The sequence below is a fragment of the Diadema setosum genome, chromosome 5, assembly GCF_964275005.1.
Source record: "Diadema setosum chromosome 5, eeDiaSeto1, whole genome shotgun sequence".
In the NCBI taxonomy this organism is placed as follows: Eukaryota; Metazoa; Echinodermata; class Echinoidea; order Diadematoida; family Diadematidae; genus Diadema; species Diadema setosum.
This window is the reverse complement of record NC_092689.1, coordinates 42,007,684-42,026,660: the sequence shown is the minus strand read 5'-3', so window position 1 is coordinate 42,026,660 and position 18,977 is coordinate 42,007,684. Positions and strand designations below refer to the sequence as shown.

Here is an 18,977-nt window from a genome sequence, read left to right as displayed (position 1 = left end):
GTATAATAGAGAGATCCGGATAAAGGGAGGCCGGATAAGAGAGGTTCAACTGTATATATATATATATATATATATATATATATATATATATATATACATATATATCTGGGTCGAATCCCAATGAAAACCCATTTTCTTTGCTGAAAGTTTTCGCTATTTATTGTTTGTTTCTGGTCAGTTTTCTGTTCCTTGTTTCAAAATATATTACAAAAAGCTGCATCGCTTCGGCGATCTCTCGCATTTATTCCAAAGTTGATTTACATCCTTTGGGTTTATGTCAGGTTAATGTGTGTGTGTGTGTGTGTGTGTGTGTGTGTGTGTGTGTGTGTGTGTGTGTGTGGCACACATACACACACTATAGCTTCTGACCACACGAGCAAAGAGAGTTAAGGGTTTGGGACGTACTGCGATCTAGAGCTTTCAATTGCTCAGTCGGTAGAGCACCGGTCTGGTGATCCGGAGGTCTCGGGTTCGAATCCCGATGAAAACTCATTTTCTTTGCTCAAAGTTTTCGCTATTTATTATTTGTTTCTGATCAGTTTTCTGTTCCTTGTTTCGAAATATATTACAAAAAGCTGCATCGCTTCGGCGATCCCTCGCATTTATTCCAAAGTTGATTTACATCCTTTGGGTTTATGTCAGGTTAATTAATGTGTGTGTGTGGCACACATACACACACTATAGCTTCTGACCACACGAGCAAAGACGAACACCGATCTAGGGCTTTCAATAGCTCAGTCGGTAGAGCACCGGTCTAGTAATCCGGAGGTCTCGGGTTCGAATCCCGATGAAATCCCATTTTCTTTGCTCAAAGTTTTCGCTATTTATTATTTGTTTCTGGTCAGTTTTCTGTTCCTTGTTTCAAAATATATTACAAAAAGCAGCATCGCTTCGGCGATCCCTCGCATTTATTCCAAAGTTGATTTACATCCTTTGGGTTTATGTCAGGTTAATGTGTGTGTGTGTGGCACACATACACACACTATAGCTTCTGACCACACGAGCAAAGAGAGTTAAAGGAGACTTCCGGGTGATTTTCAGATTTTTACATTTGAAGAACTATAAATTAGTCAAACTGAGTACAGAGTTTCAGAATTTATAGTGATTAGGATAAGTAATGAGAATGTTTTCAAAATTTATTGTGAATTGCAATGAACAAGGATGATGACATGACAGCCTCACCATAAGAATGCATGAGTTGGGGCTCAAGGAAGCAGAACAAAAGAAGACGGTATGCATGGATTTTTCACAGGTGAACTTGTTGAGCAAGCGGTATTGTAATGGAATTACACTGCTACATTTCTGAAATATATGAGGCTCTGATGTCATCATCACTGTTCAGTGTAATTTGTTTAAGATTTTCAATTTATTGGTTTCTCTGCTCAAGGACCACAATAAATTCCATGGATCTATACATGGAGCTGTTGATTTATGTACTACATGATGTGAAATTATGAAAATCGTCCGGAATGCCCCTTTACGGGTTTGGGACGAACACCGATCTAGGGCAGCACTGTTCTGTTAACAAAGTGAGCAATGTTCTGTTAACAACTGGAGAGATTCTGGGGATGAGTTGGATCTTGCTGCTGCCAAGTATAATTATAGCACTGCGTCCACCGGACTTAAGATGTTAGCTCTTCCATTTCGTGCCAAGCGGAAGTAGTCCACTAGATTTGATTTGTCCCCTGTGTATATTTTGGCTATCTGATGTGGTCTCACAGACTATCTCTGTTTTGTTTCACAGTTTTGTGGATGCTTGTATTGCCGTAGAGTAGGAAATTATATATATATATATATCGGGTTCGAATCCCGATGAAAACCCATTTTCTTTGCTCACATTATATATATATATATATATATATATATATATATATATATATATAAGTAAATATTGTATATTACTCAGGGGTAATCACAGTGAATAATGCCATCACACTTAAAATATATGAGTAGCCACACGTTAAACACATGGCAGTCGTTCATACAGCGCCACCCCCATTCACATACAATGTAAGCAAAAATAATAATCAAGGCGTACACAAGAGCATATCTGCACATTATATGTTTATAATCATCCATCCCATTATCTCGCTAGGCCAGTTTAAAGAAAAGTAATACTCGCGCGACCAATGGCATTCGAGGTTGTTTTTGTGTTTTTTTTTGGGGGGGAGGGGGGTTGGGGCTTTTTTTATGAATACGAAAGACTCGTGTGTCAGAATGCCAGTGTCTGTCAGAAGATCGCGCAGGACACTCCGGCAGTTCAAAGAGAAGTATACAAACAAAACTTCTATTAAAACTAAAGCCCAAAGACATCCTCTTCAGGCGGGATATCAAAATATTGTAAAGGAAGCATGCCATTACATCCACAAAAGCAAATATTCATTTATAAAACGACTTTTTTTTTTCTTTCTTGAAGCCAATCTGGTGTACAATTGGGCATGGGTTCGATGTAGACGAAGACATGCATGAAACACCTGTATAAGAATCGAACTGCAAAAGAAAAAAAGAAAGAAAGGAAAAAATAGATAACCGCAACAAATGACATTGTGCAAAAAGGAAACGAGAGCCAGCTGATACTAACTAAGTCCCTCGAAACGATCAGCCAGAAACGGGTACATCCTACCCATACCATAAGTGACTTGGCAATGCGCCGCAAATTGCACAGTAAAACGTGAAGAAGCGGTCCAGCCGTAGGCCTAAATGCCGTAAGTCTATCCTGATGTGTGAATATAGAGACAGATATGTATTAGAAGAGACTTTTTCGCTCATAAGACAGAATTATGAGAGACGTCATGAACTGGATTTAAACCTCTCTCATAGCTACATTTTATTATGAGCAACTTTGGCCATTCTGACATTTTGGCCCGAATTCACGAAGGTGGTACAAATGAAACCATGGTTTAAACCATGGACAAAAACCATGGAGCGCCAGGTGTCGCATGGAATATTTCGTTACGAAATCAGTCATTTCGTCGATGAAATGATTATTTTGTAACGAAATAACAACATTTTGTAACTAAATGAACATTTCGTCCACGAAATGATAATTTAGTTAACGAAGCGGTCATTTTGTCGACGAAATGACCAATTTCGTAGCGAAATATTCCGTGCGACACTTGGCGCTCCATGGTTTAGTTGTCCATGGTTTAAACCATGGTTTCATTTGTACCACCTTCGTGAATTCGGGCCTTAATGTGAAGACTTTTATTTGATGACTTCATGAACAGACCCCTGCTCTTTTGTAGTCCTCGCCTTGCTCATTGACGGTACTGATGGGCAAAAGCGTGGAGATAACTGCGCGTTCAAATGGTAAAGGGGGTTATCTCACCCGGCTTGAAACTAATTCGCGACTAGTTCGCGACTCCAGATTTTGCTAGTTGCAGAGACGTGTCCGTGACGTCTTCGAGACGTCTCCTGAAAATTACACAGTCTCTGAGGAGTCGCAAGAAATTCAAACATGTTCGATTTTTCGCGAAGTCTCCGCGACGTCTCAGAGACGTCTCAGAGACGTCGCCACACTGATACGCTGGAGATGTCGCGGAGACGTCTCCGTTGGTGAGATACAGCCTTTAACCATCAACAGAGCAACAAAAGTGTTTCTAAATTCACTATTTTCCTGATACTAGTAGTATTTAGTCAGTATTGATTTAATGATGGGAGGAATCGCTTGACGAGGAAAGCTCATGCTTTCATAACTATGTAAACTAATTTACGTCAGTAAATGTCATGAGGCATGTCCCGTCTCTGCCTCAAGTTTTAAAGACGCTGTTCATGCCTTCGTTTTGCGAAAACATGTTTAACGTTGAAATTCCATTACCTGTTATCGTATGTCCGATTCTTTTTTTAAGATAAGAATGGAGCTAGAGATGGAGAAAGAAGAACCGATCTCCTTTGAAATCATGATCAGCGCCGCCGAGTATCCAGGTGATTTGACTATAGACTAAAGACAGCACCAGTAATCAGGAATAGCAAGGAGATTCAAGAGAACGGAGTCACAACTGCAGCCACTCGAAAAAATTAGAAGCATGTGCCAAATTATATCTGGCGCGCAGATAGGAAGACAATTGACTCGTGTCTCATTGTATAATCGTCCGCCAATTTCTGAGGAAGATAACATTTCGCCATCCCTATACGTATCAAAGAAGGTGATGTATGTGTAAGCATGACAATGGTGAATTAATACACGGGATGCGCGAATAGAAATTGCGTACAAAAAAAAAAAATGATGTTTATAAAAATGAAAATTACTCCACTGGGCATGCCCAGACACTAATCTGATATATCTACCAATAAAGAATCATACTTGAAGGTTACTCCATATCAGTCACATACCCCTTTTATACTGGGGGTTGGCTCGCTTCAGCTCCGCATCTGAAGCGAGCTAATCCCCGGTATAAAAGGTTTAAAAAAAAAAAAAAAAAACTATTTAGCCCAAGGTAAAGTTAGTCCGCTCTCGGGATTTGTCGGAGTGATGTGAAAAAGTGATAAAACCGGCTTTCCAGAAGGGTACAGTTTCAAGAACTTTCAAATGATACAGCTCTGATTTACACTTTTGCACATATTCCTGGACTGGAATGACTTTTGTTTTTCTATGCTTTATTATTAAGTGGAATTTCATTTCATTGAACAAATATACAAGCAAAATATGGTCAACGTTATGTTAATATTCAAAATTAATCTTCAGATTGCTCAGGAAGATTGCAGCATCAAACCCTGATAATCAAAGGCACAAATGCACCTGTGGAATTCCTTTGTACATCAACCCAAAACTGGCAACTGCTTGAATAATTACAGCCAGCTGGAACTCCGTCCCTCGAACTTCCCTTATCATAACAAGAGAAGTGAAGTTCTGGCAATTATGATATCGGACCATCACAGACGTATGTATTATGGCTGTATAAGTTGTTTATTTTTGTTATGGTGGTATAATGAATGCAAGACTAATCATGTAGTTTCAAGATTTTTTTGTCTTCATGAAGTTGCTTTTAATTAAAAAATTACTAATTGCCTGAAAATCTAATGAAACAAGCTTACCATTTAATTCATATATAATTCTTTCTCTTATTTACTCTCTTTCTCTTTCATTTACTAATCATCTATTCATTTATCTACTTATACCCTTTCTTTTTAGTTTTTGTTAACATAGGAAAAACAGCATGTCACATGGGCTGGTGCTCCTGAAAGGGCATATGTACAGTAGTGCCGTTACAGATGGTGTGTGTGTGTGTGTGTGTGTGTGCGTGTGTGTGCGTGCGTGTGTGTGTTTTATAAAGGTAGGCAATGCTATTGTGACTCAATGGTGGGAGGCATGTGTCGGGCCGTTTTTCGGTCATATTCTCGGAGCCAAACCAAAAGGGAGATGGTGACACATGGCACATTGTTCTATTAATACGATGACAAGTCTTGGGGGCATGGGCAAATCATGTTCTCTTTTCACAAGGATGAGCACCTGCGTCATATCCTAAAGGCGTTTTAAATGTGTGTTTGTATGTGCATGTTTTTGAGCGTATGATACCAAGTTTCATGTTCATTCCTTGATGTCGCACCAACCACAGGCGGGTTCAGCTTTTATTTCACATTCGGCCAATGTGTGAGGATCAAGTGTATTCTTAAGCATGTATAGCTTCTTTGAAATGCAAGTCTTTGAAGTTGGTTATCCATAGGTAATGTATGTAGGATCTGGGTTGATTGCATAATACCATTGTGTGTGTGTGTTGGGGGGGGGGGGGGGGTAAACCGGTTCAATAACATTAAACTATTTAAATGTCACACATACCTTTATAAACAGAATGTTTCTGGAAACAGAAAGCTTGCTCAAGGCTGGCCTAACGTAGCAACAGCTAATGCATGCACACTGGAATGTAAGCATTGGAATACCATATACCGCATTTGAACAGGTGGATGGAGAAGGCTTTACTAGATTTTCAAGAGACAAAAAAAAAAAAAAAGTCTACTTGTAAATTTGTCGTAAACTGGCTCAGTTCAAACATCTTCATGCTCAGCATCAGCTGTTCAACAAAAGACAATCTGCGCTGCCCACTTTCCCTTATGGTGCATCTACTATCACATTCTATTTTAATTTTGTCTTGTTCTACAAGGTGGGGCATGGTGCAAGACAAATGTTTGTAAACAAAACAAAAAAAAGTGATGATTGAACCAAAATGTAAGAACTTTCACACCTAGCATAAATACAAATTGCATTTGCATACCAGAAAACCTAGAAGCTGGAGGATACATGTATTAAATTCCTTACAATTTCCTTGAGATCTAGGGGAATTCGCTCCCTAAATATGCGAAAGCTTCATGTCTTACCAATCTTGTTCGCTTCTCTGCAAGGACTTCTCTCTTTCGCTCTCAAAACAACAAATTCTTCACTCCATGCACAGCTACGCAGTCATCAGCATTGTAGATAAAAATCATGAACTCTGAAGACAAGATGTCAAGTTGAATTCTCAATAAGTTTCATTTAATTTATAGTTCATCTTCACACGTTTGCTCACTTTCCTCCTTCAACTCTGCCAGCATTTTCATTTAACCAATATGATACACAACAAATACATCTGGTCTGAATCCCTTTGCGACAACAAACACAGAAATCATTCCAAATTTTGCCCCAGGATGGGCGAGATAAAACAAATACGACATGGCAACACACAATAATATATCACCTTGAAAACGCTTGCAGATAATTCAATTTGAAATTTCTCGACCAAATGGATTGTGATCACCAATAAGTCAACATGTAGTAAGCACACAGCCCAGATAAAGATGATCTGAAAGCTCAATATTTTTTCCAATCTTCACGTGATAACGAAAGCTTGGTTTTACTTGAACATTTTGTTTCATTAGACACGATACTGACGGGCATCTATTTCAGGTGTCGTCATGGAGACTAGTACATATACAGCCCCTGTAGGCTGATCTCCATGGGAGCTTGCTATGCTAAGCCATACCTGTATGGCAATACAATAAGACTGTCTGCATTTAGAATGAGAGCCATCAATCTTTTGATGGTGTATCACTGATTTTTATCAGACACGCCACGATTAAAGTTCAAAATAACAGGAAGAGCCATCACCAATCTTATAGCTACCAGAATATGTTTGCATCTTTTCATGTTATTCACTTGGCAATGTCTACTGATGTCCTGAGTTTACTTGATGATGTCCATATCTCGCACGTGTACTGGATTGTCCATCTCATTTCGATCCAGAAAATGTCAAAGAAAAGAGAAAATACATGACAGACATAACGACCTTTTGACGGTTAGTACGGGATTCTCACTCACAAGTGAAAAACGACTAAGCCACTCCAAACTATATCCATTTTGTACAATGCAGATTCCACGAACACGAACCCAGTCGGGACATTCAGTATGCAATTCATTTGTTGTCACCTTTGGTAGGCCCCAAAGGCTCAAGTAGGCAGAAGAGCTACCAGCTTTGATGAGCTCCTGCGAGATTTTCCCAAACACTACAAAGATCTACGTCAAAAAGCATAACATCACTATTGTCAATGGTTACATACACGACAGAAATTTGGTGCAAAACAAGAGCACTAAACTTGTCTGGAAGCTCAAACTAGTCAGAAATGCAGACTTGCATAAATTGCTATAAATATGGCAAAGGTAGGTCAATCTCCTCCAGCGGTTTCCGCTCAACACGCAGCAGAAGAGAGACGGCCAACAAATCTCACTGACAATAAGTTAAAAAATGCTCTACGATTACACCGGCCATTCGTGCTACTCCATTCACCAGGGTTAGGAATCAAGCAAAGGCACTTCTTATTCAGAGCTCTCATTTAAATTGGTGTTATTAACTATTTGGTTGGAAATTTCCGAGCACAACACACAGACAAGCCAATGCACAGCATTCCACTACTTGTGAATACGGATGCAATACAATACTCTGGCTCGCACGAGTGTTTATATCCAAAACTGGCGAGTAGCTTACACGTTGGCTTTTCATTGTTCCCAGAGCTCATTGGTATAAAATGAAATTTTGCGTTGGTTTTACATCAATTCCAGTCTTGTACATGTTATCACACTTTAGCTCACAAAAAAGAACCAGGAAATATTTGTTAAGAAACCAACCCGTGGTTTCAGCCACTGGCTAGAGAAACGATGCCTTGATGCCAGAGAATTTGAGATTCAAAGTCTTAATCTTTGTTATCTGGTTTTTAACATCTATTGCAACATCACTTTTACAAACTCAAGTTTACATATGTCTAATGTACTAGGATGGTTCTCAAATACATAAACAAGATTTTGTGTCAGATGCAGTGAATGCAGTCAAAAGTTTGCATGCATGAAACGACTCCAGCCCTTTTAGCTAACAAGAATCTTCGGGTTGAAGTTTGTCTATTGCTGGCATCATTGTTCAAGCTCCATCCATGTTTTGTTTTGTTTTGGGGGGCAAAGCAGAGCGAGTCACTCTGCTGCTAAATGGCCCATTTTGCATTAAGCTTCTGATGTCCATGGGAGCAGGTTAGTCCAGACTCATCGCCTGGGTAAAGAAAGCCTCTTGCTCATTCACATGGGTGCTCTTGTTTCCGGTTGCCGTGGAAGCGGATGCTGCCCTGCCAGCATACCTGGAGGAGGAATGAAAGAGAAATACAAGACTTGCAGACAGATGCACAGGAAAGACAGTGAGTAGTGAATGAAATATCAGGTCTCCTGATTCAGTCATTTCATACTAAAAAGATTTCTCTGACACTTTAGGCTCTACGGCACACTATGTCATGATGGGGGAGATTTTGGAATATCTATTCACATTGATTTGATAACAAAGCTATGTTCTAGAACGCCTTTAAAAATCAAACAAATTTGGGCATTTTGCATTGTTTCTATTCACATTGATTAGATAACAAAGCTATGTTCTAGAACGCCTTTAAAAATCAAACAAATTTGGGCATTTTGCATTGTTTCTACCTACTTTCTTTACAGAGCCAATGTGAAATGACGTTGACGGGAAACCTTGATTCAAACAATAGATCAATACATACATACAAATCATAAATGGTGTTAGCATATTGCAGGAAATTAAAATCTTAGCAAAATGATGCCTAAAATAGCTTCAGTTTTTATAGAAAATTATTTCTAAAATAGCTTCAGTTTTGATGTCATGATTTGATGTAATTTATTTGTGATGTAATCCATGAAATAGGACTGTGTCTTGACTAGAAGCAGCAGTAACATGAAAATGAGGGGGATTGGGGATACTTACCCCAGCGGTCTTTGGTGTTCAATGGCATTCAGGATTCTTGGCTGGACGTAGGTCCAGTAGCCCTGATTCTTGTGCTCCTCCTGCACCCACTGCAGCTTAGCGTTGGGGTAGCGATTGACCTCATCCAGCACAAGGTCAAAGGGGAAAGGTGAAATCTGTGAGGAGAGGGAGGTCGAAGAAGTTGAAGCCGACATTGAGCCACACTTTAAACATATCTGTGGATATCTATCATTGATCTTGGTCACATGCGAGCCTGCGTACCACAGCTTTTGCTTTCTTAATTCTAATCTTTCTAATCTCCTTTGTAAGTTGTTGAGTAAGACAAACTTTTTCTGTAGAAATGTTTATATTCAGTTGTTTTTTGTCCCTTGAATACTCTTGTATGAAAACACTTATTCCCAAAAAAGAAATTAATTTATCTCAATGAGATATTTATCATAGAATGGATAATGAGACATGCCAGTAAGTTTTTAATGTTATTAGGGAGAGAATGAGAGGAAATGAGAGAGGGTAAGGGAGAGATAGAAAGTGGGAGGTATTGAGAGGGGGAAAAGACTGGTCTAACCTGTTCCATCCTGGCGATTGCAATGGAGTCAGTGAGTCCCTTAGCATCCCTCTGGTTCACCAGCTCATAGTACACTTTGCCTGTGCAGAAGATGAGCTTCTTGACACCCTCTGGGTTCTGTGATGCTGAGCCTGTCTCTGGGTACACCCTCTGGAAGAATGTGCCTAGCATAGCAATAAGAACATTGATAAATGAAACATTCCCTGGTGGCATACCAGTCTTCAAAATCCACTCCACACCTTTCTAATCAACTTTGGTACAGAGTTGTCTAACATTATTCTCTACCATCCCATGTCCATGATAACTAGTCGTTAAACATACTGAAATCTAGACTTAAAACAAATCTATTTAGTTATGCTTGTGGATACCTGGTAATTCTTCGTTCTAGTAAGCCCATCCTGTCTGTCAATGTTGTATGTTTCAATTTGTTGTAATCTTTCAACTGCACTTGGAAACATTGTATAAAGCACCATACAAATGTTAATCATTATAATCATCATCATTTATCAATCTTCATCCACATGTCAAATTACTGTACAAAGATGGCTACTTGGATACTTCTGCTTTGGCCATGATGAAAGCTCTTATTAACTTATCCCTAAAGTTCTAAACAAGCTTGATCTACATATGAAATTTGACTTACAGAAACTAAAACAACATGCTTTCTGTAGCAAGACTTGGAGAGTAAGTGAAAAGTTTACTGACCTTCCTGCATTTCATCAAAGGAGGACCTGGCCTCGGGTAGTCGAAGCAGACTCTTTGGTGTGAACATGACCAGCTGTTTGGGGGGGGGGGGGGGGAAGAACCATGAGCATTGGTGATACATAGGTGAAAGATATCATCAGTACACGATAAGTTGAATGTAATACACATATAGTGGACTCCCATTATAACAAAGTCCTTGGGACCAGCAGATTTTTTTTTCGTTATATCGAAATTTCTTTATAAACAATAAAAATACATAGAGTGGATGATGTTGCTGCCTGAATTTTTGCTTCGTTGTAACCGGAATGTCATTATAACCATGTTCATTATGACGGGAGTGCACTGTATACCTTAAAAAACACCTCAGTTACTAATTCAGCTGACCTCTCACTCTGGAGATGAAAGAAAAGGAGCCGTACGATTTCAGGAGAATGAGTAAGAGGGGTTTAGGTGGGCAATACTCACCGGCTTGCGGAACGGCAAGAGGATCTGCCGTCTGATGGCATGGAAAAAGTTGGCTGGGGAGCTGCAATTGAGAATCTGCCAGTTACAGTCGTACAACTGCTTCACCACAAGGTCGCCATTCTTCTCCTGCGGGACAGGTTGAGACAGGTGGGGAAGAAATCTTGAGTTATCATTTACTCATCTTTAGCATAGCATGGTTCTCAAACTCTGTCTGGGCCCACAGACACACATTCATCTGACATTTGAAAAAAATATTACAGGGTTCCCAGCATTTTAAGAAAACCAAATTCCCTGATTTTTCCCTGATGAGGTTTCAAAATTTCATGATAATTATTTCGACTCATTTCCAGTTTCACATATTTTCTATGTTGCTGCGGTGAATTATTTGCAGTATAAACACTTTCAATTTTTGGGCCAATCAAAATTTCCTGACTTTTCCCTGACTGGAAAAAAGTAAAATAATTTTCCCTGATTTCCCTGATCGGCTGGGAACCCTGAATATAGGAAAAAATATAGTCCAACTACTAAATATCTATGAATCTCACTCAGCACCACACAAAGAGTATAGGGTCATGTTGGCGCAAATGGAAATACATTGGTAGTAGAATAAGCAAAGAGAATGATCAGACAAAGAGAAGACCCAGGCGAAAGGCAGCTCTCATCTTACTCACAGGAATCATGTCTGGATCATCGTTACACATCTGCAGGAATCGCTCGGGTCTTCCGCTTGAGTGCTCAGGTCCCTGCATCCCAAAAAACAATGACAAAGAAACAAACAATAAAGCCACACTCTTTAATCAGCTGCTGCCCAATAGTTCCTCTAAAGGATATACTATACAAAACTCATTTCTCTGCACAGAAGCCTCAATGTCTTCAACAGGAATGAATGAATTTCTGCATTGTTTTAGTGACTGATTGTACTTTACACAATTCAATAAACCTATATTGAACAAAATATCAGCATACTGGTAGTGACAATGTCTTTTTTGGGTACAATGTTGGCAGTTTTATTGACCATTATGAATCAAATGCAACTTTATGTTTGATCAGAATCAAACGCAAAGTTGTGTTTGATTCATCAAAGTAGTGTTTGATATTTGTACACGAAACCAAACAGCAGTTCTTTCAGCAATGGACTTGCGTTTAAATGCAAAGTTCCATGTGATTTTGGGGGGTTTGTATTTGATTTTTTTCAAGTTGCGTTTAAACACAAAGTTTCCAGCAACAGGGCCCTGGAGGAGCAGTCATGAAACAATCAGATGATACCACTCCCAGCACAGATATCATAATATTTTGAGGAAAGAAATGAAATTCGATGTCTCTCTCACCATTCCCTCATGTCCATGAGGCAGGAGCATGACGAGGCCGCTCTGCCTATACCACTTAGCCTGTCCTGTGGAGATGAACTGGTCCACGATGCACTGTGCCGTGTTGTGGAAGTCTCCAAACTGAGCTTCCCATATCACCAGGGCTCGTGGGTTGGTGAGGGAGAAGCCGAGCTCAAACCCTGGCAACAAAAATTCAGAACATGACTCGTGTCATCCACATGAAATGAATCTTATAGTGCAAATTCAAACAAATGGGTTGTTCCAAGGATTTAGAAAGCTAAATAATTCAGATTAACAGGGGTAGAATTAGGGGCCTGGATGGAGAGAAAAGATGGGTGATAAAGCAATTGGGGGGGGGGGGGATTTAAGATTGTATCTTTTAGTGATCGTGAATTCTGTAATCTCATTGGTCAATCACCACTGAATATATCCCGTATTCCGTGATAAGGTCATATTGTGTGCATGCGCTAAATCCACCACTGAATATATTCCGTATTCCGTGATATGACGTCATGATATTAGACAGCTAGCTGCGCGTGTACCAAAGACACTTTTAGGAAAGTGCGCGCTAATCCTGTACAAAACAAATGGACAGCGCGTGGTCCTCAAGCGTATTACGCACATACCACTAGACGCTTGACAAACGACGACAGCAATATCTGGCTACTGCAGTACTGGAAGTTATCTTATGGCGTGTACAGTACGTACCGTATTTGTACGCGCGCATGCAGTAATCAGCTCGCGAGACGTAGGCCTAAACTAAAGTCAACATGGTCATGGCTGACAGCCGGCGATTTCAACATCATTCACGAGGGGAAATCAGTGAAAAGAAGGTTAGCACTTACACTTAAAAAGATAAAATCGTTACCCCCTGCTTGTTCTTACGAAATACGGGAAATATCTACGGTCTGGTGCCATATTCCATTCGGCCTTCGGCCTCATGGAATATGGCACCAGACCGTAGATATTTGCCCGTATTTCATGAACAAGCAGGGGGTAACTAATAATATTTTGGTCATCTTGCATGTACGAACGTAATAACATTTTCTGTATTGCCCTGATGTGGTGACAGTGGTAATAACTAAGCAATGCTTAGGTGTACCAACATGGCAGCACAAATACCAGATGACATCAGGTTAATACAATGCTTTTACACCGCGGAAATTGCTCTCCTATACTATGGAATGCACTCTACCTACGATCACTGGTTTACCAAGGATAACTTACTCTACAAAGGAGCCATATAGCAAAGTAAGGTAATACCCATTCTGCATGCAAGCTTAGTCTTACCGAGCACACCATACTCCGAGAGGGAACTATTGCAGACGGTGTAGTGAGCCTGGTCTGGGTAGAGATTGTTGAGGGGTTGGTAGACATTCATGTCCTTGTTCTGGTCATGAAGGATGTGATGGCGGTGGCTGCGGACCAAAGATTCACAACATTTAAGTGCATATAATGGTGCTACTTAGATGCTAATCTTTCACAGAAAGAGAATGGACTTAACCCTAAAAGGGCCGGGGCCTCAACGTTTCGCGCTATAATTCTGTAACGCGAGAAGGCCTCGTCGCGAGGCTTCTTGACTTTCTTCGTTCAAGTCTCGCGCAACTTTTGAGACCAAATTTGCAACGTCCGCGCATACTTTTGCGAAGCCACGCCCATTTTTTGTAACGGAATGTCGCCCCAAAACGGGCACAATTTTGTGATTTTGTGTACATTTCCTATGGAAAACAGTGCTCTGTCATGAAAGGCATAAAAACCTGATTATTTTTACAATTAATCACTTTCATTGATTAATTTTGGGCTAATTATGGTAGAAAAGTGGTCAGTGACAATTTCCAATGAAAAAACAAAGAAAAAACAAAAGTTGAAAAACAAGGAAATACATAAGAAATTATGAAAACAATAAAATACATAAGAATTGAAATGAGTTTTGGAAGTTTTTGTGATGTACAATTGTTGAATATACTAAAACAGATTTACAGATCAAAAATTATACTCTCAATGCTTTTAATTAGGCTAAAATATCACCTTGAGCTTAATTTGCATAATTAATTAATTAAAATTAGAAATTGATTGTTTCAAAAACTCTTATGACACAATCTTGTAGATTATGATGCGGGTCTCACGCATGCAAAATTTCATCGCGATCGCACCACCGATGGCCGAGATCTCAGGGGGGGCGGAATCCATCCCCCTCGGTCTGAGCATAGCCAAAAAAGCCCGGCCCCTTTAGGGTTAAAGGAGACCTCCGGATGATTTTCAAATTTTTACATTTGAACATATATAAATTAGTTATACTGGGTACAGAGTTTGAGGATTTATAATGATTGGGATGAAAAATAAGAATGTTTTCGAAGTTTATAACATATTGCAATGAACAAGGATGATGACATGGCAGCCTCACCATAAGAATGCATGAGATGTGGCTCAAGGAAGCAGCACAAAAGAAGAAGGCATGCATAGATTACACACAGGTGAGCTTGCAAGCATGCGGTATTGTAATGGAATGACACTGCTACATTTCTGAGATATGTGAGGCTCCTATGTCATCATCTTTGTTCAGTGTAATTTAAGGTTTTTGAAAGTACTGTTTCTCTGCTCAAGAACCACAATAAATTCTACAAATCTATACATGAAGCTGTTGATTTATGTACTACATGATGTGAAATTATGAAAATCGTCCGGAATGCCCCTTTAAAGTTAGAAACAGTCCACTTTGTTTAACATATAAAAGACTATTATATACTTGTAGATTGTCTATGTATAGGTTCTAGTTGTTTACAAGTTGGTGTTTTATTATTTCATGCATTATCTTAATTCAATCTTTTTTATTTTTGTTCTCTCTTTTAATTTTTCTCATGTTTGTACTCCCATACACTATATTATCTTTGACATCTTGGTGTCATACATAATCTGCACAAATTGTATCTAATATATTTATATTCATATTCATATTCCATGTTTGTTTTGTACTCTCGTACCCCGAGAGGGGGTCAAAAGAGTCAATAAAATTCTACAATTCGACAATTCCGCTGAAAGCTTCACTCATCTCAAATGTAAACACTTCTCAATAATATGATATGTATCTGTCATGCTGAACTCAGAAGAGGCAAATTCTACATAAGAAGTATGAACTGTCAACTCAACTTTCTAGTAAAATGTCTAAAAGTATTTGTAGAATAATCTAATTTTATACATCTGTGTTTATCAGTGATACAGGTAGTTATCAAAATATCATCCGCAGTACATGAACCCTCAACTAAAACCCAATCAGCAGGTCATCAATTGGATTCATTGATATATGTTCTTCTTACAAAAAGATGCTTCTAACAGAGCAAACGAAAAAACACATGAAAAGCTGTTTTTTCTCCTCTTTCACCACTGCTTAATATCATGAAATGGTAATAAGTCAGAAGTCTGAAAATGAGTATTAATTTAAAATTACATCCATTGGTGCACTTACCAATGTATACACTATATGTCTCAAAAAATGCATACATGTTGCATACACATACAAAACATGTTTACTACTTATACTGAACTCCAAATATATCTGCTCCAATATCTGTGGATCACTCCGTACCTGAAAGTTCCTCTCTCGACATCTTGACCACTCAGCCGGACATGGATCCCTTCCTTGAGGAGAGAGCCAAAGGCCAGGGCCTCTCCCAGTGCCCAGTCAATGGTGCGATTCTTGACCATCTCCATGCGGGAACGCAGCACACGCTTCAAACCTACAGGTGTAGGACAGTTATGACAGTAACTTGTGACATTTAACCCTTACATTCTATGATGTACAAATTTTAATTCAACATAAAAACTTGAATTTATCCAGGAATACAAATGCTTATGAGTAAAGATATGAATGTCTTCTCACTGATCTGATGATCTACTGATTGGTTGAACCATTAAGCCAAATAGACACTTTATGCTTACAGTACCTCTTTTACAATACATTTTGCACCCAATATCCTGCATATGCTAAAACACTTGTTCATAACAACTTTCCGCCAATTAGTGACCTCTCCATTATTAATCATTTCATCAAACAAAGAAATGTCTTTCTTTTTGATGCTCTATTATGCAGCTCTATTTGGTTTATAAGAATTTCAGAATTTTCTTGTAAAGATGCAACATCAATCACTAGTCCTATAACATGTTTTAGAGTTGTTATGAGAACTTCCACATGATAACTTTCTGCACAATATATGGGCATATGATACAGTTCATTAAAATCAGGCTTCAGCCTCGGGCCTCCATCAAAATCAAGCAATAGCTTAAGATGAATGTCTCTGACATTTTTTTTTTCTATTGTCAAATGTAGTTATATCAATCCCCTACTTTTTTTCCCACAAGATTATGAACACTGTGATTTACAATTGTATTGATCTATGCTGTAAATCATCGCAGTATGAGCATATCGTCTGTTGAGAATGAGAAGGGCGTTAAGTTGTCTCGAACACTATAGGTTTTGTGACAACTTAACGCCCTTATCATTCTCAACTGACGATATGTTATGAAATTCCTTTTTCATTAAGTCACAAAAGTATGTGTGTGTATTTTTTCAATGTTTACTGGTTTGTAAAAATGCAGAAATCAAATCAAATTAAATTTCAAAGTCCACTTGGCTATGCCCAGCTTGGTTAGTTAAGTACTGACCTCCATGCAGAGTGAGGTCATCTGGGTTTGTGCTGAACTTCTCCCCGATGTGTTTCAGAGTCTCTTCGTCAACTCCAGTTGATGGATACTGCAGCGGGATCTCCTTGTTGAAGAACCCTACAGAGTATGATCAGACAGTGGTCCACAAAGTTGAGAAGATTTCTCAATTCAAGCTTCCTTCACAAACTTTTTTGAGCTTGATGCACTTTTCATTCTCCTGTGGTCATGTTTTACATCTGAATAGCTTGGTAAAACTTGACCTAATGATGAACATTTATTCACAGTGCCTACATACCCTCCACACATCCCCATACAGTGTTAGCTAATTCATACTTGGAAAAAAAAAACAACAACTTGAAATTCATCAAACTTTCTGAATGAAAAAATAAACTATAAATAAACCACGCTCCTTGACAAAAATTAAAGTAAAAAACGGCCTCAAAGATAAAATAATATATTGTTCACATTACACATACAATGTACAAACAAAACAAAATGGCAAACTTAAACTTGGTGCTTACACTGTTTGCATAGGTAGACTCATAATGTTATATTCTCATCTGATCTAGGTATTGTTTTCTGTTGCTTGCTAGGTATTGTTTATCATTTGAACCATTTTGTAACTGCTTTTGGCCTTTTTTTTTTAACCATTAAGCATGACCATCACACATATGATAAGTGAAATGAAAGTTATCATTAGAAAACAACACTGCCCCTCACTAATCCCACGTTAACCATGTGACCTAGTGACATGTTGCACATACCATGCCAGGGTGAATCCAGCCAATCAGCATTGCGGATTTCTGTCATCTTCTTGGCATTCTGGTAGGCATCTTCGCAGATCTTGTCGTATACAATCTGTTCCTCCTGTTTGCAAGAGAGAGGAAGAGAAACAAATGATTATATGACATAGTACATGTATATGCAGTGATGATTTGTTGTACAGTGCTTTGAACACCACAATACGGCGGACAGCCACTACATAAAAAGCAACTACAATCATTATCACCCTTCTCAGCATCATATCTTTTCCTCTTTCTTAGCCAAACCATGGGACATTCACCAACAATTGAGGCCATTAATGGTTGAACAGGTAAAGAAAACTATAAACCACACAGAGACTGGGCAGTTTTGGAAGCACATCCTAACTAAAGACATTATGATATTCTATTCATATACATGTAAAATTGTAACACATTTGAACGCACATCCCAACTATTGACATTAAGATACGATTCTAATGCACATGTAACATCAATATCATTTTTCCCCGTTTTGAATGGTCAATGTATTCTCAACACAACATAAAAGGAAAGCACTCCCCATAAAGATGTAAATATGATACCGAAACTAAGAATTCAGGTATATGTACAATGTCATATAGCAGGGCTGCACACTAACCCATTCTTTTTACTGGTCCGACCTGTCTATCGGACCAGTAGGTACCCAGTTTGACTGGTCCATTCCTGAAAAAGTTACCGGTCCGACAGTGATTTTTACTGGTCAGGGACCGTCGGACCAGTGCCAGTATGCAGTGTTGCATATACATACTCATTTTGCAACTAAAAATACCCAAATTCTATTCCTGATCCAACCTGAAGCTTGACAGGCAGGGGCAGTAGGTTAACCATGTTAACATAACTTAATATAACTGTGTTTTGATAATTCATTTCAAATGCTATAAAGCTTGTACACAGCTAAAGATGTCTGTGGTTGTGTAGGAATTATAGGCATATCATCAGAGGTCTTGATGCAGTATTTGAATTTACAAAGATATTATGTCATGATGATAATAAAACTGAATGTTGGGCTCCAACGAGTGTAAAGTCCACATTTTGACCCTTTGCCCCTGTACAAACAGCTCTGGCTTATTTATGGGGATTAAACTATTACCCCATGAAATGTAAAGTCAAGACAAACCCACTCACATCAGATGATGCAAAGGTGTCACATATAGGTTATTAGGATACAATAGGGATTATGAACATCACGTAATCCATATCAATTTCTGTTAAGATTCAGGACATTCTG

At 38.8% G+C, this 18,977-nt stretch overlaps 1 protein-coding gene and 1 non-coding gene across 3 annotated transcripts in view; one reads left to right on the top strand and one right to left on the bottom strand.

Annotated features, from left to right (window-relative positions):
* The first annotated feature begins 416 nt into the window (after positions 1-416).
* Trnat-ggu (transfer RNA threonine (anticodon GGU)) lies at positions 417-490 on the top strand. The gene has a single exon. It is a non-coding gene; the product is annotated as a tRNA-Thr (tRNA).
* A 5,949-nt stretch (positions 491-6,439) lies between these two features.
* The window catches only part of LOC140228718 (2-oxoglutarate dehydrogenase complex component E1-like), a 65,919-nt gene continuing 53,381 nt past the window's right edge, over positions 6,440-18,977 (bottom strand). For both annotated transcript variants that reach the window (XM_072308997.1, XM_072308996.1), the window contains exons 12-22: positions 17,711-17,813; positions 16,947-17,063; positions 15,871-16,021; positions 13,578-13,705; positions 12,288-12,466; positions 11,631-11,702; positions 10,960-11,085; positions 10,495-10,567; positions 9,790-9,953; positions 9,225-9,379; positions 6,440-8,589 (exon numbers count right to left, since the gene is read on the bottom strand). In XM_072308997.1, coding sequence (XP_072165098.1) covers positions 8,487-8,589; positions 9,225-9,379; positions 9,790-9,953; positions 10,495-10,567; positions 10,960-11,085; positions 11,631-11,702; positions 12,288-12,466; positions 13,578-13,705; positions 15,871-16,021; positions 16,947-17,063; positions 17,711-17,813 — 1,371 coding nt within the window. In that variant the 3' untranslated portion in view covers positions 6,440-8,486. The remainder of the gene's footprint in view (positions 8,590-9,224; positions 9,380-9,789; positions 9,954-10,494; positions 10,568-10,959; positions 11,086-11,630; positions 11,703-12,287; positions 12,467-13,577; positions 13,706-15,870; positions 16,022-16,946; positions 17,064-17,710; positions 17,814-18,977) is intronic.